The following is a 23,639-nucleotide window of genomic DNA, read 5'->3' as shown; positions in this document are numbered from 1 at the left end:
CCCACTGCTACGTAGCTGCCGCAGCCAGCACTGTTTGCTCACTGAGTTGCACCGAGCCGTCTCTGTGTGTTTACGCCATAGCCTAGATAGTTTTAGGCTAAATACACGCTCACAACACGGGGGGAATAAATAAAGAAGCGGCTGGTTTGACCAAGAAAAAACGAGAGACCGCTGGCTTGACCACAGTTGGTCGAAATAATCATTTCCGCCGTGTGTATCACCTCGGCTAGAGTGAAGAGAGTCTTGTTTTGGCGAAAATGTGAGCGCGGCACTGTTTATTGTGTGGTGTTTTTCCTCGTCATTAAAATAATCAGTTGGCTACACTGTGTCCTACTGCTACGATGTCACGTAGCCAGCGCTGTTCGCTCACTGTCTATCAGTTGCACCGAGCAGTCTCTGTGCTCACAACAACACGGGGGGAATAAATAAAGAAGCGGCTGGTTTGACCAAGCAAAAACGAGAGACCGCTTGCTTGACCACAGTTGTTCCACAACCCTATAGTTTGACCCATATTCTGGCGGCGGATATCGCTGTCCAACCTAAACCCCGCCCTACCAGTAAGGGTAGGGTCATAAACCCCGCCCTACCAGTAAAGGTAGGGTCCGCGGTGGAAACAACACCGAGATTCTTAAAAGTGAGCTGTCCCGCTCTGAGACGCTCCGATCCGACCCGCTCTACTCGGTGGAAATGAGGCATTAGACTCCACATGCCAATTGCACGCTCCCTCAATGCTTGTGGCATCTGTGGCATTTTGCTGTGAGACAAAACTGCACATTTCAGGGTGGCCTTTTATTGTGGACAGTCTAAGGCACACCTGTGCACTAATCATGATGTCAGATCAGCATCTTGATGTGGCACACCTGTGAGGTGGGATGGATTATCTCAGCAAAGCAGAAGTGCTCACTATCACACATTTAGACAGATTTGTGAACAATGTTTGAGAGAAATGGTACAATTGTGTATCTGGAATGAATTTTAGATCTTTAAGTCCATCTCATGAAAAATGGGAGCAAAAACAAAAGTGTTGCGTTTATATTTTTGTTGAGTGTATATCCTTTTATCTGTAACTTTATATTTCCCAACGATTTCAGACTAAATTGGACTGTACCATTTTCCCTTTGGCACTTTGCAGTGTATATAACCTTTATTTATACGGGTATATCCCATTGAGACCGAAGACTCTTTTACAAGGGAGACCTGTTCCCATTCCCACGTTACCATTCACACACCGATAGCAGACTAACTATCAACATTCACACGAGGCAAGGTGGGTGAAGTGTCTTGCCCAAGGACACAACAACTGTGACACAGGTGGCAGGGCGGGGATCGAACCTCCAACCCTTTGATCATCAGCTGACCCGCTCTGCCAACTGAGCCACAGTCACCCCAATGTCTTCTGACTTGCCTCACGGCGGGGTATGGGGAGCACCCCCAGACCCCCCCACTTAATGTGCCCCCCACCACCAATGTTGAAACAAAACCTACGCCCTTGGACAAAGCAACGCATCACTCTTTTGGATTCCAAAACCAACTGGAAGGCTTTTTGCGAGCCATCTGTCTCCCAGTTGGTGGAGACATTGTAAGGCTCCATCACATAGGACTTGGCTCAGCCAAAAGCATTAGTGCTCTTTTCTAAGTAGGAACTTCCCACTGACACACAGGAATCCATCCAACAGAAACAGCGGGGACACATAACTGTAAAGTGTTCATTTATGGCCCCAGAAGACAAAGACTGGCGACAGCTCAATTCAGTTTATTCACAGGTAGGTGAGATGGGATATGGGGAAATGAGCCCAGGGTTTTTTGGTGGCTGGCTGGCTAGACAAGGCAGCCAGAGAACACACTAAGAAATAAACCATGTGGGCTAAACTGAACCATCCCAGTGTTAGATGTTTGTGGTGTATGCGGGAGCCCGATGAGTGGATGACACAAGCAGGTGTGCTGGAGAATTGTCAGTAGGAGTGTATGAAAGCACCACGCCCAGACAACACACACACACACACACACACACACAAACACCACAAGGAATGAAGGAGAGTCTCAGCCGGGACCATGACAATAACACAAAGGAGGAGGAAACAGTAGAGCACTAAGAGAGAACAAGGCTATAACGATTCAGATCATATTTATAATATTATAATATGATCATAGAGTTACTTAGCAGACATTCAAGTATCTTTCACCTGTAACATAGGTAGAGAAGTTACATAAGAAAAAGAAAAATAACATGTATACAGCCCTTTCCCCTTGGTAACTTGCGACCCCAGTTAAATGCATACGTTACCATAATGCTAAGTCCTTAAAAAAACTGAGAATAAACAAAGATTTCAGTTTAGCGCATAAGCCTACACTTGAAGAGATATTTAGGTCTGAAGTTAGCTTTTATATATGGGGAGAAAAGCTGTTTTTCTTCTGGCCCCCTCTGCAACAGTATGACTTCTGCTACAGCAACATCTCTCCTTAACTCCTTAAAATGACTGCGCTGACCACCATCTCCATAAGGTAACACACTTACTATGCCTAAGTACCCCATACAACCACACTTAAAAAATACTGAACTATCCCTTTAACGTTCAGGTTCTGCCTATGAGTTTTTAAAAAAAAACAGAGTTGATGAGCTGGGATTATGAGAGCAGAGGTGAGAGGGGCTGATCAGATACGACGGTGGCCTTCCTTGTCTCTCTAGTTCATGAATCCTGATCAGAAGAAGACATCAGCCCTGGTTTGATTGCCTCGGTGACCCCTTGTCTCCGGCGCGTTGTATGGCACACATCCAGGAATCACTTAACAACTGTGATCCAGTCCTTCAACTACTACACACTCCACTCTACGGTACAGCCCCCTGTCCTATACACACACACAACCTTCAGTGTCCTCTCCTGAACTCTGTACCACCCTGCAGTCACATGCCTGAACTGCCCATTGAGGTTAATTGATATGTTCTCTGGAAAATAGACACGTGCCAATGACGATAATGTCCATTTTTAAGGCATTTTTAATCCATATCAAATGGCTGGGAGGGGAAGTGATATGATAGTAGATTATCACACATGCAGTGGAGAGCAATGGCAAACCAGTTTGGGCTAATGTTCAGCGATTTTGACCTGAATGGGCAGTTGTTACCCCCCCCCCCCCCCCTCTCATTTCCTCTATTTGAAAACATTAAACGTAACACGACCTGAGCAGACAGGTTGCTGTCTGCACCAGAGTGTATAGAGTAAATTACAGTGCAGATTAATGGAGTTGTCTTCCTTTTCCATTTTCACATGCAGCTGTGATTGAGTGAATGGCTGCATCGCTATAGACGTCTATTTAGTTGTTTTTAAAGGGGCACTGTGTAATATGACATCATCAAGAAAGTTCTAGAAAGATCTAGAATGCAACGCTCCCTGGGTAACCCCACCCCTTTTAAATAGTAACAGAAGCTACAGTGGCCTTCAAGGACAAGAACAATTCTAAATTCTAAACAATGCACCTGATGACATTCCAGAAACATGGATGCCTCCATAAGGCTTGCCCGCTCAATGTACAAAATGTAATATTAATAATTGTAATTCTCCGCTCAGGAGGATAATTCAGATTATTGGCAGAGGTGATTTTACACCAATGAGGACATATTTATGAATGAGGATATTGATTTTAGCAAATACGTTACTTAAAATGTTACACAGTGCCCCTTTAACATCTCTTCAAACTAATTGAAAATAATAAGTGGAAAAAGAAGGATCATAATTGTGATTAAAGGCGGACTTGTCATTAGGCCAAAGGTAGGCAATTGCCTAGGGGCCCCATAAAATGCCTCATAAAGCTTAGGGTAGTTTTATTTTCTCAAAATAATGATGTCTTTCTAAAAATCCATACAAGAAGATAACACATTAAAGGTCAATTATGGAGGTACAAAAATAATATAGTTAAATGTGACCAAATGAATTTGAAATTGTACTGTGTTCACCAGCAGATGATGAGGTGTTTATGTTTGGTTGTTTTGTCACAAACGTGCATGAAAGCAGTGTAGACATAGGCTAAGCTTTATCACTATGAATATACATAGGCTACAGTATAGCATGTGTTTTTAGTACTAGTGTAGCAAGTGTCAAATAAGCCGTCATTATTTAAATAGGTGTTCAAGCCAAAACCTTATCAAAGCCAAAGTATATAGTGTATTTATTTACTGTATATTAGTAGCTTATCAATGGTATTGTTGCTAGCTACGGTGGATCGGTCTGAGCCACTTTGTTTACCAGTTTACAGAGCCTAGGCTGTGTATTAACACCGTTTCTGCACACAGACACGGAAAGCAGCGGATCGTGAGGAGATATTCACTGATTTTGACTTGAAGTGATTATGACAAGAAGCATTCTCCAGAATTGCAGTCTCCACTTTAACCAGTTACTGTTGCTGTCAGTCAAACATTGAATATATTGGAAATACCTAATATAGTACCTTGAAATGTATTTATACACCAAATGTATGGATTAATTTCAATCTACAGAGCTTGAAAAAAAAATCTAAAATATAAGAAGAAAGACGGAGAGAAATTAATCATCATGAGACAAAAGTGTCCATGAGCTTGCATGCTTTGTGTGCTTACAGTGACCCCCAGTGTTCATGTGCGTTACTGCAACCTTGTACTACGGGGGGGGGGGGGGGGGGGATGTCTAATTGGAATGTTTATGTGTCAATTAATTTGATAATTGATAACCTATTATCCGTCATTTGTTTGGAATTTCCCTCATGCAAACAGAGCTAATTTTGACACATATTTTATTTATAAATATGATATAGTTGCTTGATATCTTTCAGGAACATGTTCTCAATAGCCAATGAATGCACTCAGGTTTTTAGAGTATGGATAGGTTATGTTTCCTCCGTATCTCCTTTTGAACGTAGGCTACTCCCATCAGTCTAACCATGTGGTTTAAGAGGAAGCCCTCTGTGTGTTCGGGGTGACACAGAGGACAGACATAGACACAGACACCAAATATCACACACTAATTGTAAAAACTCTACAACTCTACATTATTTTGGACAATGTATTTCCATTTTATTCTCGACATTTTGACTTTATTCTAAAAATGTTTTTTATCTCCCTTGGCCCTAATAATGTTCAATCCATAGCATGGAGTCAGATTGAGAGAGCTGCTTTCCCTTTATCTTGGCTTTTTAAGTGAATGAGTCGCAGTTTCTCCACGTGAATTTGAATTTGAATTTTGAATTTTTTATTTTATTTCAGACATATCAAAAACAATACAAAACAAAATGAAAAGCATAAAAATACAATAAACAAAATGTATGTTTAAATGACTTCACAAAAATAAAAAATAAATAAAAAAAATAATCTGTAGGCCTATTGAAAAGGAGCCTGAAAAGGAGCAGGAAGAAGTTATTATTTAACTTATTTAATCCTACCCCTTTTCCATAGTAAAACAAATAAAAATATTTATTATGCATGCGTGCATAACTGTAACAAGTTCATGTAACCTTTTTCTTAAATAAAAAAAAAATCATCTCCATTTGTGTTGTTGAGTTTTTTCCTATTCAAGGGGTTGATTCTTATCTCGTTCGTGGAGGTGTAGAGGGGGGGGGAGGAGAGAGAGGGGGGTTGACACTGCCTCGCGCTGCATGCCGGGATACATCGCGCTCATGTTTACAAGATGGCAGGGGAGGATATTTTGCTCTGATTTACAAACAATAAGTGTCACATACGTAGCCACTAACGCTGTCGCAGTCGAGTTCAGGTTGCATTTTCAGGTTGAATAAAGTGGAGCCACGTCAAACGGAGCCACGCGAATTCGAGCGGACTGGATGTCTCTGAACCTGCAGCTGTCAGATTGAGCCAGAAGGATTTTGCACCGTCACTGACAGACACACAGACAGACAGACAGACACACAGACAGAAAGACAGGCAGTAGCTGTTTCCCTTTTCAAATAACAGGTTAGTACATGGAGCTGCTGGGGAAGTGACACTGTGTATGACGGTGCTCCTTCTTCATGTTGTGTTCACTGGTGTGTTTGTTAGTGCGGTAAAAGTCAAAGTATAAGGAGTCCGCCGCCACGAGTTGCCCGTAAAAGCAGCTGATTGACAGCTCGCCATGTCAGCTGTCAAGTTTCTGCGATGTCACCGGCGGTGGTGAAATGGAGCTCTGATAACTAATACATTATTGGCTCTTATCTTTCGTTGTCGTCATGGAGGCGGGGAAAAACGAATCAATGTTCTCACTTTAATCAATTATTTTTTTTACTCCTTCATTAAAAATATTCAGTAGCCTACTACTACTACTACTACTACTACTAGCCTACTACTGTTTAGGTTCACTGCTACTTCGCGACAATATTTCGTCATAGGTCACTACGGTTTACTTGCTGAGATTGCTCCATAAACATATTGCAGCTAGAGCATAAACAGCCACAGTAGGTGTGTGTGCCTCTCCAAAACAACTTCATAGGCTATCGGCTACTACAAGGTGAAATTAGCTTCTTTTTTTTTCTTGTATGCTGGGTCAGTTATGTTTACATGTCACTGTGTAATCCGTTTGTGATTTAATAATGGCACTTGACGCATTCATTGTTTATAAGATACAGTGGGAAATTCTAAGGAGTGTGGAGTGAAACTGAATCTAACGTTTCATTTTATGAAAGGCCCCCCCTAGCTTTATTAATATTTTCTGCAATGCTCTCAACTCAAGCAAGACAGAAGAATGTATTTACAGGATGGCAAATTTTAAGTAGTGAAAATATGGTCCCTGTGTATGTTGGTTTATTTTTATTAAAGAAATTCTACACAAACAGTAAATACAGCCATTGAATGAGTAAAGCTCTGTGGCTGCTGGAGGGCCTTGAACACAGCAATATAACTCCCTCTCTTAATTCAAATGATAGCCCAAAAATAAATACAGGGCAGGCCTATAAGGTCAAAGGATGTAGACTGCCTGATGTGCATGAAATCGGATATCATATAAAACCAATGGCATGATGCGTTGAGTTGCATGTCCCGCCATGAAGGAGACTTTTCCTCAGACAGCTGTTCCAAAACATATTGCACTTCGGTATCAATTGCTCAATACTGTAATAATGTAAGTAAACCAATCCAATTCCAGGCATGTTCCTGAAGTTGTTTGGTTATGGCCCATGTTGGAAACATTAGTATTATTTGAAAATTACAGAATGTCATTTACCATTTGATCCTGATAAGATTTAATCCTAAATAATTCCCAAGTTTTCACTGGCGTGCCTTGGTCGTGTTTCATTATTTGACAAGTGAAAATATACTCAGCAATGTGACAAAGGCTAAAACTCAACATACATGGAGGAACACTCTTTTTGTAAGCACCATGTACAGTCTATAGTAAGCACTCGGGGCAGTAGGTGCAACCTGGGATACAGGCAACAACATGTTTATTATTATTCAGTGGATGGAAGTTCCCAGTACCTTCCCCATTTTCTTAAAAATCAGTGGTAATACTTTTTTAGAGGAACTGTTGGTAAACTCTGTGATGGAAATGTTTTCCACATTTGACAAGCACCAACTGGAGCTAGTAGAGGTGCCTCACCTGAAGTAAAGGGTGCTGCTGCCTCTGCAGCTTTCTTTTATCAAGGCTGTATATTTACTGTAGGATAAAGACATTTATTGCTGAATTTTTCTTTCAGAGGACTGTAAATCGGGCCTGCAGGAGGGTACCTGAATCCAGCCGAATGTAAGTCACTCTATTTGGACAGCACTCTAGTTAAACATGCAATTAGTTAGGTTTGTATTCCAATCTGCACACTTTGCTGTTCTTTACCTGGGTCCATTTTTGTGTCTTTAAACAATATTACATTGTTTAAAAGTGCTTGTTCAATTTTGAGTTGTTGGATATTCATTCCAGATGTTTTATTCTGTGCATTAAAAGAATGCTTTTCCTTCTGCCCTCCTGTTTAAATATGTTATGCAGGAACAGAGCGGCTGCAAAGCATCTTATCGAGCGCTACTTTCGGCAGTTAACTGACGGCTGTGGAAATGGCGCCTGCACGAATGAGTTTTGTGCATCATGTTCCGATTTCCGACCGTTGGATAAAAATTCAGCGGCGGCCAAAGCACTTGATCTGTTTAAGATCAATGCCAAACTCTGCAGTCCACCCTCCTCCAAGAAGGAATCTGACGAGCCACATCTAGACTCCAGTGGCGACGAACACACTGGTATGTACGGTAAGATGAGCCAGGCACGCCAATTTCCCACCAAGGAGCCCTTCTCAGGTAATGTAAAAGAGAGTCACACTCACATGGACAGTGTCTTCAAATCATTTCATTGTTTTCTTCATTCAATCTTTTACTGTCTCTGTGCAGATGTTTCTTACCTCACAGAGGACACGGTATGTAGTATCCTGAGTTTCTGCGAGGAGGAAGGCAACTACTCTGCTCTCATACGCATCATCGGTAGGATTTTCTCCAGCACAGAAGCCCTGACAAAGAGTTTCAAGAAGGATGAACCCATAGACAGTGAAACCCCAGACTCTTTTGATCAAACAAATGTGGAAAAGCATAAAAGCGAGAGTGGGCAAGCCTCAGAGAAGATGGGTGCTTCAGCTGCTGATGCTGCTGGTGCTTCTTTTTTACCAGATGAGGGTCTTCATGAAATGTCTGACCCTTGTGAGGTTTCCGTGGACATTGGCGCTGTGAGGAGGGTCTACGACAGACTCCTAGCCATCGAGGTGGTGGAGGCAGCTCTTGTAAACGCACTCATTTTCCTCACTCCAAATATGGAACTCGACCTGGAATACCTTGACGTGTACGAAACAAATCCAGATTACCTGAACATCTTTGTCATCGTGATGGAGAACAGTAACCTCCACAGCCCCGAGTACCTGGAGGTGGCCTTGCCACAGTTCTGCAGAGCAATCAGCAAACTGCCCGTGGCAGCGCTCGCCAGGCTGTCAAAGCTCTGGTCCATGCAGGGTCTCACACACCTCCGCCGTATCATGGAGACCTTCCAGCAGGTCATCACTTACACGGTCGTCAGCAACGAATACGACGGCGAGAATCTGGTCAACGACGATGAGACTGTGGTGGCTGCGACCCAGTGTTTAAAAGTGGTCTTCTACGCCAGTATCCAGGGCGGGGAGCTAGATGTGCGGCACAACGACGTGGAAGACGAAGAGCTGGACTCTGATGAGCTCACTCTGCACGAGCTGCTGGGTGAGGAGCGGCTCTATAAGAAAGGTCCCAGAGTGGACCCCTTGGAGAAAGAACTGGGCATCAGAGCTATAGACAGTATAAAACCCCTCCTCCCCTTTGAAGACTTCATTAACGAGTCGCTGAACGAAGTGGTGGAGATGGACAAGGATTTCACCTTCTTCAAGGTCAACGCAGAAACGAAGTTTTCCTTCCAAACCTGCCCCTTCATCCTCAGCGTCACCACCAAGAGCCAAGGGCTGTACTACGACAACAGGATCCGCATGTACAGCGAGCGTCGCCTCACCGCCCTCTACAGCATGGTCCAGGGCCAGGAGCCCGACCCCTATCTCAAGCTCAAAGTGCGCCGAGATCACATCATCGACGACGCCCTCATCAGAGTGAGTTAAATCCGGCCTGATATTTCTGTTGTGTGTGTATGCTTGGGATGTCAAATTGAGGCTCAGTCCTGCTGTGTGTGTGTGTGTTTTTAGCTGGAGATGATCTCCATGGAGAACCCGTCTGACCTGAAGAAGCAGCTGTTTGTGGTGTTTGAGGGGGAGCAAGGTGTCGACGAGGGAGGGGTTTCCAAGGAGTTCTTTCAGTTGGTATTGGAGGAAATATTCAATCCCGACATAGGTGAGATATAACATCAAAATGTTACAGATTTGAAATGTATGGGTCCCTGGTGTGATTAGAAAACATTTATTACAAAAAGCTACCCTCTAGTTTTATCCACCTCCACCTTTCTGAAAACTTGTGTTCCAAAACCCTGTTCAGATTTTTTCCCCAAATGATGGTCACAAGGGGGAATCCATGACCACCCTAATTTACCACCTGTGATAAGCACATCCCCAGATCCCTAATCAGAGCAGACTTGCGTCGCTATGACGAACACCTGCACGGAGGGGGTACTATCCTGGGTACTAATAAGAAAAATAATGTAAAAGTAAACAACCTCTAGAAAAGTACCCGATACCTAAGTAGAGCCAGTACTGGAAAAGCACCATTAGATTACAAAGCTTTATAGCACTCTCATGTCTGTCTGACTGAATGAATGAATGATTGGTGTCTTTCTCTCTCCATTTGACTTTTTTTTTTAAACAGGAATGTTCACCTATGACGACGACACCAAACTCTTCTGGTTTAATTCCTCCTCGCTGGAGAATGAAGCGCAGTACACTCTGGTTGGACTGGTCCTGGGGCTGGCCATTTACAATAACTGCATCCTGGATGTGCATTTCCCTATGGTTGTCTACAGGAAACTCATGGGCAAGAAAGGGACCTGCTTGGACCTCTCAGACTCCCATCCAGTACAGTAACTTTCTCCAAAGCTAATACACTGTGACCATACATCAGTTCTTTATTTCCACATTTGTTTGAAAAGCTTATATAGCTGAGGGTGTTTGTGGGTTTTCTAAGGTTAAGTGTAAAGTCAAGAAAAAATGATGCGTCAGTTTTCAGTGTTGCTGGAAACAAAAAACACAAGAATATAGCTAAATGTAGGCCAGGACAAGGCTAGCTAAGCTTAGAGCTAGTTTAAAGACCAGTAGCAGAGGAGATGGATATTTTTTGTATGCATTAAACATGTGTTTATGAGCTTTAGAGATGATGGTAGGTGGATTTTGTTACTTTCAGAAAGAGCTAGGCTAGCTGGATCTGTATGCTAAGTTTAGCTCACTATCATCTGACTAGCTTAATATTTCACAGACTTGAAATTGGTGTGCTTTTCTTTACCAGCCGATTTTCTTTTCTTCTTGCAGTTTCTTTACAAGAGTCTGAAGGAGTTGCTTGAATATACCGGCAATGTGGAGGAAGACATGGCACTCACCTTCCAGATATCGCACACAGACCTATTTGGAAACCCGATCTTACACGACTTAAAGGAGGAGGGAGACCAGATCCCTGTTACCACAGAGAATAGACAGGTAAGATGTCTGAAAACCACAACAGTGCTCTTTCTAAAGGATTATTAGGTCTTACCAATCTAAATAAATAGTAGTTTATATCATGGTAATGGGTGAACAGAAGGGCTGAACTTTAATAGGGAAATATAACAGATTTTTTGCGATTTGGTTTGCGATACCATTTCTAAAGTCTCGCCTCAGTTCAATATGCCTTGTGTCACAGTCTTAATAAACACAATGCTTTAAGCGAGGTAGTGCATTATGGCATCGGTTACCTTAACGGCAAGGTTGGTTGTTTTTTCATCCGTTGATAGAAAATGTTTTATGAAATTCTTAAAATACAAGGAATAGACTCACTCACTGTTTGTCATAGACTCAGTTATGAAAGAATGCCATTGAGTATTGGCTTTGATGAACATTTAATAAGTTCCTTTTGTTTTTCCCATCTATAATTCACAGGAGTTTGTGAACCTGTATGCTGACTACATACTGAACAAGAGCGTTGAGATACAATTCAAAGCCTTCAAAAAAGGTTTCCTAATCGTCACAAATGAGTCCCCACTGAAGTATTTGTTCAAACCTGAGGAAGTGGAGATGCTAATCTGTGGAAGCAGGGTGAGGAAAAACAAAACCTACATTCTGTTACTTTACTGTTGCCAGTGTTTTTAATGACTGACAGAGCATTCTCTTGGGCTTTCAACAGAAACTTGACTTTGAAGCCCTTGAAAAGACAACACAGTACGACGGAGGTTACAGCAAAGACACTCAAATTATCAAGTAAGTCTGATCTTCCATATTTCCCCCTCACACACAGCAGCACACCAGGTAAGTCATAATCTAAATGTTTTAAGCAGCAGGTCGCATTACCAAACTGACCAATTGTATCAGTCGGATCATTGCTGTTTTAAAGTAGTCTTTTGTTTTCTGGACACAGGGATTTCTGGGAAACGATTCACTCGTTTGAAGAGGAGAAGAAGAGGTTGTTTCTTCAGTTCACCACTGGAACAGACAGAGCACCAGTCGGAGGGCTCGGCAAACTGAAAATGATCATCGCCAAGAATGGCTCCGACACAGACAGGTACAGAACAGGCTGTTTATTTTTTTTTATATATATATATTTTTTTGGCATTTTTATGCTTTATTGATAGTGTAGAGACAGAGTTGAAATGGGGCAGAGAGGGGAGTGACATGCAGAGAACGACCGCGGGCTGGAATCGAACCCGGGTCCGCTGCTGGCCGAGGCCCATGGGGGGGACGCCCTACCAACTGAGCTAAGGGCGCCCCCAGAACATGCTGTTTAATTATATATTTTTCCAGAACCTTTTTTCAGAAAGGTCTGGTGCCAAATCAGCAATGTTTCCGTATTTTATCATCATGAGGGCTGAGGAAGTAATTTTTTTTTTCTTTTTCTTTCTTTGACAAAAAAGTGGGTAATGATGGGCTTACACTAGAGGACTTTTAAAAGACTTTGAAAATACTGAAGACTGACACCCTCTCACATCTAAAGACATCAACTCACACCTCAGGACAATTAATCATTAGTTCTCAGTCACAGAATGAGATCTTGAAAAGACAGGGGGTCTCATATTGCAAGACTAAAAAAAAGTGAATTTAATATTCCGAGCGGGGGACATCCTGTAGTTATTTGACCAGCTTTATTTGCTGATCTCTTCCCCCAATAACTCCTAACCCTAAAAGTGACGGTACAGTGTTAAGGTTGCGCGGTTGTCAGCCTGGTTCTCCAGCTGAGGCTGCTAGGTAAAAGGGGCCGAAAAAAGTGCCTCACAGGCGGACACAGGTCGCGACTAATGCCGCTCCTCCTGCGTCGTGTTTGGTGCTGGACAGAGTGTGACAATGTTCACGTCATTTCGCTTGAGCCAACCCCTTAAGACTAACGATAATATCTAACCAGTTTGATAATGTCGGAACGTCAAAATCGGGTCATATGACCACCTTCCACCAAACGACTGAGATAACGGGCGCATGCCACAACTCCAGTAAGACTCCTGTGAAGTCAGTCCTACATTGGAAGATTGTCTGCGTCTGTAAAATCACGTGAACAGTTGTGTAGTGTAACCCCAGCATTAGTTGTTGACGGATTGGAACTCCATAAGCAGACTCTACATGTCAAGTGTATTATCAATATTACATTTCATCCTTATCCTCAACATTCGAAGTGCATTATTTAAAAAGCTTTTCTCTCCCGTGATCCTAATACTCTTCCCTATACGCCTGTAAATGTAACAGTTGATTTAGAATAAAACATGCTTGATTCTTCATGTTCAAACACGCGTGATAAGCTTGTCTCAGGTCACCTTTTTGTTGCCAGGTCCCAGCCATGCTCTGACTTACTTCTCCCCTTCTTTCAGGCTACCGACCTCTCACACCTGCTTCAATGCACTGCTGCTCCCAGAGTACTCCTCCAAGGAAAAACTGAGAGAAAGACTCCTCAAGGCCATCACTTATGCCAAAGGATTTGGGATGCTGTGAAAGTTTTTTTTCTGACTGCATTTTTGATAAATTAAACGTGGGGGAAAAAAAGGGAGAAACAGAAAAATACAGAAGGAAAATGACATGAAACAAAAAACGCTGCAATAACCCTGTGCCTAAACGACCTCTACCAGTCACACTCCACTGTCGGCCTTTCCCTCTGAGGCCTCACCCCCTGTCAGAGTTAGTTTCATATATATATATACAGTATCTCACAAAAGTGAGTACACCCCTAACATTTCTTCAAATATTTCATTATATCTTTCCATGCGACAGCACTGAATAAATGACACTTTGATACAATGTCAAGTAGTCAGTGTACAGCTTGTATAACAGTGTAAATTTACTGTCCCCTCAAAATAACTCGACACACAGCCATTAATGTCTAAACTGCTGGCAACAAAAGTGAGTACACCCCTAAGAGAAAATGTCCAAATTGGGCCCAAAGTGTCAATATTTTGTTTTGCCATCATTATTTTCTAGCACTGCCTTAACCCTCTTGGGCATGGAGTTCACCAGAGCTTCACAGGTTGCAACTGGAACCCTCTTCTACCCATTCATGACGACATCAAGGAGCTGGTGGATATTAGAGTCCTTGCGCTCCTCCATCTCCCGTTTTAGGATGCCCCAAAGATGCTCAATAGGGTTTAGGTCTGGAGACATGCTTGGCCAGTCCATAACCTTTACCCTCAGCTTCTTTAGCAAGCCAGTGGTCGTTCGGAGGGGTGTTTGGGGTCGTTATCATGTTGCAGTACTGCCCTGCGGCCCAGTTTATGAAGGGAGGGGATCATGCTCTGCTTCAGTATGTCACAGTACATGTTAGAATTCAATGAACTGTAGATCCCCAGTGCTGGCAGCACTCATGCAGCCCCAGACCATGACACTCCAACCACCATGCTTGACTCTAGGCAAGACACACTTGTCTTTGTACTCCTCACCTGGTTGCCGCTCCACACTCTTAACACCATCTGAACCAAATAAATGTATTTTGGTCTCATCAGACCACAGGACATGGTTGTAGTGATCCATGTCCGTAGACTGTTTGTCTTCAGCAAACTTTTTGTGGGGTTTCTTGTGCATCATCTTTAGAATAGGCTTCCTTCTGGGATGACAGCCATGCAGACCAGTATGATGCAGAGTGCGGCGTATGGTCTGAGCACTGACAGGTTGACCCCCACCCCTTCAAGCCCTTCAGCAATGCTGGCAGCACTCATACGTCTATTTTCCAAAGCCAACCTCTGTGTACGACGCTGACCATGTGCACTCAACCTTCGTAAACTGGGCCGCAGGGTGGTATTGCAACATGATAACGACCCCAAACACACCTCCAAGACGACCAGTGGCTTGCTAAAAAAGCTGAGGGTAAAGGTTATGGACTGGCCAAGCATGTCTCTAGACCTAAACCCTATTGAGCATCTTTGGGGCATCCTCAAACGGAAGGTGGAGGAGCGCAATGTCTTTAATATCCACCAGCTCTGTGATGCTGTCATAAATGGGTGGAAGAGGGTTCCAGTTGCAACCTGTGAAGCTCTAGTGAACTACATGCCCAAGAGGGTTAAGGCAGTGCTGGAAAATAATGGTGGCCACACAAAATATTTACACTTTGGGCCCAATTTGTAAATTTTTTCTAAGGGGTGTACTCACTTTTGTTGCCAGAAGTTTAGACATTAATGGCTGTGTGTCGAGTTATTTTGAGGGGACAGTAAATTTACACTGTTATACAAGCTGTACACTGACTACTTTACATTGTATCAAAGTGTCATTTATTCAGTGTTGTCCCATGGAAAGATATAAAGAAAAATGTGAAGAAATGTGAGGGGTGTACTCACTTTTGTGAGATACTGTATATCAATACATTAGGGTTTCCCCAAAGAGATTTACACAGCACTTAAATCTTTTTTTCTTCTTCTTGCGTTTCTTTTTCCGTGCAAACATGAACAATGGTTGATTTGCGAAAACTGTGAAAGTGCACTTATACATAGGACGTTAGCGAATGCCAGCACAAAACAGTGTATTTATTGACTTAGTTTGACTTTTTTTCTCATGTTTTTCATGGCGTAGCAGTATTCACTCCTCAGGCTCTATTCCCACGACTGAGTGGACTGAGCATAATGGTGCTCCTTAGTGACGATTACATTGTAGTATATCAAGGTGAAGCTTTTTATATTACCGCTAACCCAAATAGCCTCGCTGACACGCTTATATTTCAAGTATTTCCTGTCAGTGTGAGGGCCAACTCACCACTAACCTTGGGGTTGTTTTAAAGTGTATGTGTGTTGTGCCTATTGTATTACTTATAAAATGAATACTGTGTGTTGTGAAACAGTGAAACTGGCCAGATTGTGTGGTTTCAATAGCTTGCAGGGTTTCAGAATGACTTTACTGACTGGTCGGTTTAGACTTTCACATCCTCTAAGAAGTGTTTCTCTTCCCCTTGGTTTGTTTGCTATTAAGTGTGTGTGTGATTGCACATTTGTAAGTGCAGTTGCCAAATGTGCAATGCCTGCATAAGGAACAGTCACATGAAAAGTTTTATTCGGCCAAATACCTCAGGTACTTAAAGAATGTGCAGATAATGTGAAACCATTATGTAAAGCAACTATTATGCAAAGTAAATAAAGGTGAAAGAAACCAATCAAGTTTGTCATTAATATGCAATAAGCAATTTCCACTTACAACATGTGATATATTATTTATATATAACTTAAAGCTCCCATAGTCAATACCTTTTTATTTTAACAATGGATCACATACATGTCATGTGAAAGGGGTCGATCATATGGACGAACCCCGCGGAGATAATCCCTTATCACTCACTTTATCATCTTTTATTAACTGAAGGTTTTTCTTCCACAGTCCACAACTTCAAAGTTTCTGTTAACTTTTGACATCTTTACTCGGCTGTTTTCACATAACTACAGACAGACACAGTTAGTAGATAATATATATTTAGCATCTAATTTTCAAACCTAAATAAATATAGTTTTCTCTTTGAAATAGTGATTCTGTTAAAGGTGGCGTAAGCAATTCTGGAGAATACTTCAGTGAATATCTCCTTACAATCCGCTATCCGTACTGTGTGCGCTAAAAAAAATATGCGATTAATACACAGCCTCTGTAAAGGGATATGTAAACTAAGGGGGACAACCTGAGCTAGCCACATGCCAGTTTACAGAGTCTATGCTGTGTATTAACACAGGTATCATATCGTGAGGAGATATTCACTGATTTTGTCAAAAAGTGATTTTGACAGCAAACATTTACCAAAACGCTGATTTTTTTACTTCTTTTTTTCAAGATTTTCTTTTAGGTATTTTAACCTTTATTTGAGCGTTTGAAACAGCACAGAGTGGAAATGAGGAGAGTGAACGGCCCGGTCTGAAGTCAAACCAGGGTCCGCTGCGACAAGGAAGGACTGAGCCTTAATGGTACGCAAGGACTCACAAGTGCTGCTGAAAACCTACCTGTAAAATGACATATACAGTATCTGTTATATGTATTTTCTAATGTTTATTCACATATAACATTGTAATGTACACCTCATAATAACATTATATAAACAGAACTGCATTTGGATTTATTTTGTATAGACATACAGTATCAAATGGATATTGCTTTTGCATGATTGTGTATGAATTGTCGACATGTTTTACAGATAGATCAATATGTTTTCAAGGGAAACAATGTAAATACTGATCAGGGAAAAAAGAAGCATTCCTCATTATTCTAAGCCATTATTTTTGCAGACACGAGTGCTTCTGATCGTAGTTTTATGACAACGTGACATTGGCTGTCAACCGTCCATAGCATACACACTGTACACAATTTGACACATAAGGACGATAATAAACAGAGATGTATAAATACATATAAACATGGGCCTTCCAAAAGTGTCACTCTGCTATTCTAAATGAAAAATCCCTTCATTTTCCTGTAATGTCCTTGGGAATCTCTCATATTACTGAACTTTTTTGTCTTTGTCGGCCTCCACTTCTGACAGGTCCTTCGGTTGTATGGACTTCACTTTGGTCTCCATCTCAGTGACCCTCTGTTTCATCCTGGTCTGGCTCGAGGTCAACTCCGCCATCAGCTTGGCGAACTGGGTCTGCATCTTGTCCAGGTTGACCTGCAGATAGGTGATCTTCTCCTCCATGTCTTTGGGGTCAGCACCGGCATTGGCGATGGCCTCATCGATCATGTTGTCTTTCATCAGCATGGCTTTCCCCTTCTCCTCCAGAATTTTTTTGGCGTCTGGATACTCAGTGAGAGCTTCCATCAAGTCATCTTTGGTTAGGGCAAAGAGATCAGAGTAACCCACACTTCTGATGTTGGCTGTTCTCCGGTTGCCTGCTTTACTGCCCTTGATACCCAGGATACTGATTTCTCCAAAGTATGCGCCATCGCTTAGCACTACGAACTGAGTGACTCCATCATCGGCCACCACAGCAAGCTTCCCCTCCTTGATGATATACATCTCCCTGCCAATATCCCCCTTCTTACAGATGTAATCTCCAGGACTGAACACTTGTGGCTGCAGCTTGAGCACCAATTCAATGAGCAGACCAGCTTCGCATTCCTGGAAAATTTTCACTTTTTTCAGCGTATCCAAGTGGACATTGATGGCGATTTCTGCCTTGAGCTTGTCCGGGAGGTTCTTCAAAACTTCCTTCTCATCACAAGTCTTCTTCTCTGTCCACAGGTAGTCGAACCATTTGATGACCCTGGCCTCCAGGTCCTTGGTCACCTTTCGGAACTCCATGTACTGCTTTATGGAGTCGATCTTCGCCTGGAACTCAGCCCGAGAGGCGTTCATGTTGGAGATCATGGCACCAACGTTACCGACAATACTAGCAAAGATCAGCACACCAGTGAGAAAGTCGGAAATAACAAAGACGTATTCAATATCCTTGACTGGGGGAGGGGTTTCTCCGATGGTGGTGAGGGTCAGTGTGGACCAATACAGGGAGTAGATGTACTTTCTGGCCAAGCGGCCATGCTCAGGGTGACTGATATTGGGATAGACCCACGTGTCAGTTCCAAAACCGATAGTTTTCGAGATGGCAAAGAACAAACAAGCGTTCCAGTGGATAATGATGAGGATATAAAGTACGAGATTGCTGATACGAAACATGTTCGGGAAGCTGGTTCTGGTTTCAGTCCGCTCGAAGAACTCAAAAAGCCTCGTGATTTTGCAAAGACGGTTGAATCTAAACTCCGGGTTGTTGTATCCGAAGTACAGAAACAGTAGATCAGTGGGTATCATTGCAATCATGTCATATTTGAACTGTGATGTCGTTCTGTATTTATCTCTGAGTTTCTTGGAATCTTTTACCAGCAGGCCTTGTTCCAGGTAGCCTGAGGGACAAACACCAAAATTGGCAGACAAATTAAAAATTACTCAGAGAAAGAATGAGTGTACATATAACATTTTCTGTCAACATTACAAAATCAGACCTGTTCTTGCTCTGACAAATGTGTCTCCGCAGTAGATGGCGTCACAGGTGTAGTCCAACACTATCCAGAGGGTTGTATATGTATCCTGGAGTTCATTAAAACAGGATCTAGGAGGCAAGGAGACCACGTTTTACATTTTGTGAACATCTGAGTGAGACTAAGACTAAGCTCTAAAGCAGGTTAAATGAACAATACCTGGTTACAATCATCATGAGGTTATAAAATACTGGGCCTGCGATGACAGTCAGCCATTTGTAGTACTGGTCTGCTGCTGGGTCCATGATCCAGATTTCTTTCCTGAAAACCAACTCAACATTACTTGGTATTGTCACAATTGTAGTCATTTTAAACATACACGAAGTATGTTACAGACAGATGAGTGTGTTTTATGTACTTAAATGTCCCATTAGACCTACTGTGTCTAATGGTGTACTTACGGTGGCTCTTCTTTCTTTTTCTCATCTTTCTTAGCATCTTTCTTCTCATCCTTCTTCTCGTCTTTCTTCTCATCCTTTTTCTCCTCTTCCTTCTTGTCCCCGTCTTTCTTCTCCTCTTCCTTCTTGTCCCCGTCTTTCTTCTCGTCTTTTTTCTCCTCCTCCTTTTTCTCCTCCTCCTTTTTCTCATCTTTTTTAATCTCCTCTTTTTTGCTATGGACCACAAGCTCAGTGTTTTACGGTGGTCAAAACTGACAATGGTGGTCTATGAGGGGGCTGCCAAAGGGGTCATCAGATACTACAGGAAGGAGGGGGTCTAGTGGAGGTTTCACAAGGTTTCGATTCAGGACGTTGTTGGAATACTTGGTGCAGGTCATATATTTTTCCAGCAGGTGGCATCATAATACAGGTAAGTTTGCATGCCTTCCTGTCAGATGTTTAGCTACATACTGTATGAGAGTATATGAGTACATTTCATGTATATAAATATTCCTATTTTCTTAAGAAAGTACAACCCACATCCCTTGCACCAAAGTAATCCCTCAAGCAAGCAAGGGGATCAAGTCTTAACCAGTCTGATACAGGAGGAAACATCATAAAGGATTGGAAGACATGTTGTTTCAGGGACTCTAGGCTATTAACAGTGCTACACGTTAGCTACATGATACACAAGATGCCGATAATGTCCAGCATGATCCATGACTACTTTTCCTAAAAATCTACTTCTATTTTCTGACACAGATATGCACACACTTACTCGTCTGTGTTGTTGCAGTTATTCATGTTGTAAGTAGCTAGAGGCCACTTATTGGCGAGGCTTTGGAGAGAAATTGAGGAAAAAGTTTTTTTTAGGGTGAACCCTCACAGTGACTATACAGACAAATCCTGTTTTCCGGTGTTGATTATTCGTGTTTGTCTTTTGGCAATATTTTAGTAAAAAAAAAATAATAATAATAATATTTTTTTTTCATTTTTAATCCTTTAAACGTTTGATTTTCATGGTAAGTATTTGTGACGACTTATCTTGAACTCGGGTGTGGTGGTTTCGTCAATGCATTCAATCATGTGTAACTTGTTGTGACTGGGTAACCTCACCCATCATGTGAAAGCACACTTCATTCACATCCCTCTCTCGTAACTCAACCTCGACCAAACACTGAAGCTAAAGACACTGATGTGACTTTAACACTTTCTCTAGTTTTATTCAAGGTAGTTAGACTCATCAAACGTTCTAAGGAAGTGACTGTTACTCGTGTAATGTGGATTAACCTTCCCGTTCGTTGGGAGTGTTTGAATTTTTTTTCAAACAAAGAAACTATTGTCACTGAAAGTCATATTACCGTGTGACAGAGTCCAGTACTTACTTTCTCTTACTGTGTGTGTCGCATTGGCCCGTAGACTGGGCATTGCTCCCTCGACTTGAGATGTCTTTGAGCTCGGGGCCCCTGAAGCGCTCCAGGAAAGAGTCGTGCCTCTGTGTTTCAGGGTGTACTCTGTGAGACGCCCAGTTCCACAGCATTAAGAAGAAGTAAGAGAGCCTAGACAGTTAGCAGGAGGAACAAAAAAAAGAACAAAGTGACACCTGTCTAGTCTAGGAGGGGACTATCTATTAGTCCTATCATCTAGCAGTACATGTAAATACCATTGGTGGAGGAAGTATTCAGATCCTATGCCTAAAGTAGAAGTACCAGTTCAACAATGTACAAAGATTCTATTACAGGTTAAAGTACTTCATCATTTAAGTTTAAATTGAATTTAATTTACATTTCACTGTTGTAGTTTCTCCAAATGGAGCTACTAACAAATACCTTATATGGTCTGAAGACTTTACTGTTTCCGTTTTAACCTGTCATTTTACATTTTTATTTATTTTTGTTCTTTTTAAATGTTTTCATTATTTTATGTTTTATTTATATTCATGTTTCTCATTCGCTTTTTTTTTAATGTGTGCTCTATACTGGATGTATTTTGTTCTTGCATCTGTAAAGCACCTTCAATGGCCTTGTGTCCGAAATGTGCTTTAGAAATAAACTTGCCTTGCCTTTCCTATATCTATCTGTATTCATTTCTTTGGACTGAATCTTTGACTTTTTGTGAAAGATCTGAATGTTTACATTTATGGTTATTTAAATAAAACCAATCGTTTGGGCCAACATGTTTTATAATCTTTTATTTAAAAAAAAAAGTCAAATCACAATATGAAATAAGAAAATTGCTTTAGGATACAGTGGAATAAAAAGTAATATATTTCTCTGTGAAATGTAGGCAAGTAGAATGAATCAAGTAGAATAAAAGGGAAAAACTCTTCTAACGTGCATTAAAAATTGCAAAGTTCAGTACTTGAGTAATTGTTCTTTCCACCATTGGTAAATACCAACTAAGGAACCTAAAGGTGTTAGTAGAGCAGTTTACCTGGCCATTGCCCCAGCACCTGTATATGAGTCTCTGTGGGGTTCTGAAGACAGTACTCTGTCAGGGTTGTCTTCACAAAGAGAGTGAGCCCTGGAAGACAGCAGGAGGAGAAACAATGTCAGTGACAGGCTCAAGATTGTACCACACCACTTCCATGTGACCGATTTTAGTCCGTCAAAGGTTTATAAAATGTGTCTTGAGTTATCAGAACGGTTAAAACACAACAGTGTAAAAGGCCCTGATGTGGTAGAAAAGTGTTCAAAAGTGGCCATTGCTGGATCTCTTCTTTTTAGCCTCTGTCTGAAACGCTCTGTTTTAGTGCCTGTCTCTTCAAGCCCGACCTTGCCCCCACCTTATGATGTCATAAGGGGGAGAGAAATCTGACTGGGGTTTTTGAACACAGGTTTTCAGGGATGTGGTGAAAAAGAGAGAGGGTGTTTTTTTTCGCATAAAATGGGAGTCTCTATTCACACCATGGACCCATATTGATGTTGAGACAAACGTGACAAAGGGGCATTTTGTATAAGAGGTGACCTTTAAAAGTGGCACACAGCACATTTTTGAGCACAATCCAATAAGAATTTCACAGTGACATCTGACCTGCTCTCCCCATTTTCAATGACGGCGAGCTCGTCATCAGGCGTGTTGCAGGACAACCGCTGTCTCGTGTTTTCTCTGCAGGATTTCGCCATGTCGTCGCGTCCGGCTCTGCTGGCCTGTTAGCACACAGATACAGAAAAGAAACACAATCTGAGACTGGGACCTTACAGCACAAACATCAGATTGAACAAGCCAAAAAAACAACACTGTCATTTGAGGGCTGTGTTGTTGATGTGTTTACTGAACGTCACTTTTCAACGTTTGTTTTAGCGTATCGTCTAAAAATACATGCTCATTATGTCCTTAACACTAAACAGGATCAGTGCCCTCTCTCTCTCTCTCTCTCTCTCTCTCTCTCTCTCTCTCTCTCTCTCTCTCTCTCTGTGGACGCTCAGCTGGTTTTTAAAATAACTAAGCTATGGCTTACAGGTAGACTGTATGTACGGTAGTAGCAACTGAATGTTCAGCGGTATATACAGCGCGGGTTAAGACTATTATGGTAGCACTTACAGATCAGGTCCAGCTGTATAAGGCTGAGGGCAGTGACTCTCCTCAGTTCTAGGTAAAGTCTGGAGGTACAGCTAGAGTCAAAAGATAGTAATGTCCCCAACAACAACCCTAATGCTCCAAAGATGACTTTATTTTTTATTGAAATGTTGTCCTCCACCGGGCCTGCCACATATGGATATGTATAACATTGCCTTTTGTAAGTCAGCCATATAAGGAGCCACATGCTCCTGTAAAGTCTGTAGAAAGTGATTCAATAGACCTTCATTTTTTAGATTGATAGCAGTTGTTGCATATTATGGGCCACCCAAACAATGGAATTTGTAATTTGAGGTTTTGTTCTTTTTATGCTACAAACAATATATTGTTTTGTTGTTTGTCTATTGCTTAATACTGACTCACTGATCCGTGGGGGACACCAATGCTTGTAACACGTGAAACCCATGTAGATTAGCGCTAATACCAGGGAGTTAACCAACCCCCACTTAATCAAATCACAATCACCAAGAAGCCGAGTGCTCGAAGTCAGACCAAAGGTAAAGCCGACCGTTTGCCTGCTCACCCAGTCTGACTTATACGCAGTTGTCTCTGAAACACACCGACGTTTTTCCTTGATCCTGAAAAGGCATATTAGTACTGAACTTGTAATCTGACAAGTGTCTTTCTGTTTTTCTCACTATCGAACGT

At 41.9% G+C, this 23,639-nt stretch overlaps 2 protein-coding genes across 2 annotated transcripts; one reads left to right on the top strand and one right to left on the bottom strand.

Annotated features, from left to right (window-relative positions):
* The first annotated feature begins 5,675 nt into the window (after window positions 1-5,675).
* Window positions 5,676-13,806, top strand: ube3a (ubiquitin protein ligase E3A). Its single transcript, XM_080032023.1, has 11 exons — window positions 5,676-5,935; window positions 7,648-7,694; window positions 7,932-8,233; window positions 8,324-9,549; window positions 9,643-9,787; window positions 10,256-10,461; window positions 10,912-11,076; window positions 11,515-11,670; window positions 11,759-11,832; window positions 11,990-12,133; window positions 13,425-13,806. Coding segments are annotated over exons 2-11 (2,541 nt in total). The 5' UTR covers window positions 5,676-5,935; window positions 7,648-7,692; the 3' UTR covers window positions 13,546-13,806.
* A 3,697-nt stretch (window positions 13,807-17,503) lies between these two features.
* cnga3a (cyclic nucleotide gated channel subunit alpha 3a) lies at window positions 17,504-22,537 on the bottom strand (the record flags this gene model as incomplete). Its single annotated transcript, XM_080033095.1, has 7 exons — window positions 17,504-18,900; window positions 19,000-19,106; window positions 19,195-19,296; window positions 19,437-19,646; window positions 20,798-20,971; window positions 21,846-21,935; window positions 22,446-22,537. 7 exons carry the CDS (start codon window positions 22,535-22,537, stop codon window positions 17,504-17,506), a joined length of 2,172 nt encoding a protein of 723 aa, XP_079889221.1.
* Window positions 22,538-23,639: the final 1,102 nt, after the last annotated feature.

This window comes from Ammodytes marinus (assembly GCF_949987685.1).
Source record: "Ammodytes marinus genome assembly, chromosome: 8".
Lineage (NCBI taxonomy): Eukaryota > Metazoa > Chordata > Actinopteri > Uranoscopiformes > Ammodytidae > Ammodytes > Ammodytes marinus.
Note: the sequence above shows the minus strand (reverse complement) of the source record. Positions and strands in the feature narration are given on the sequence as shown.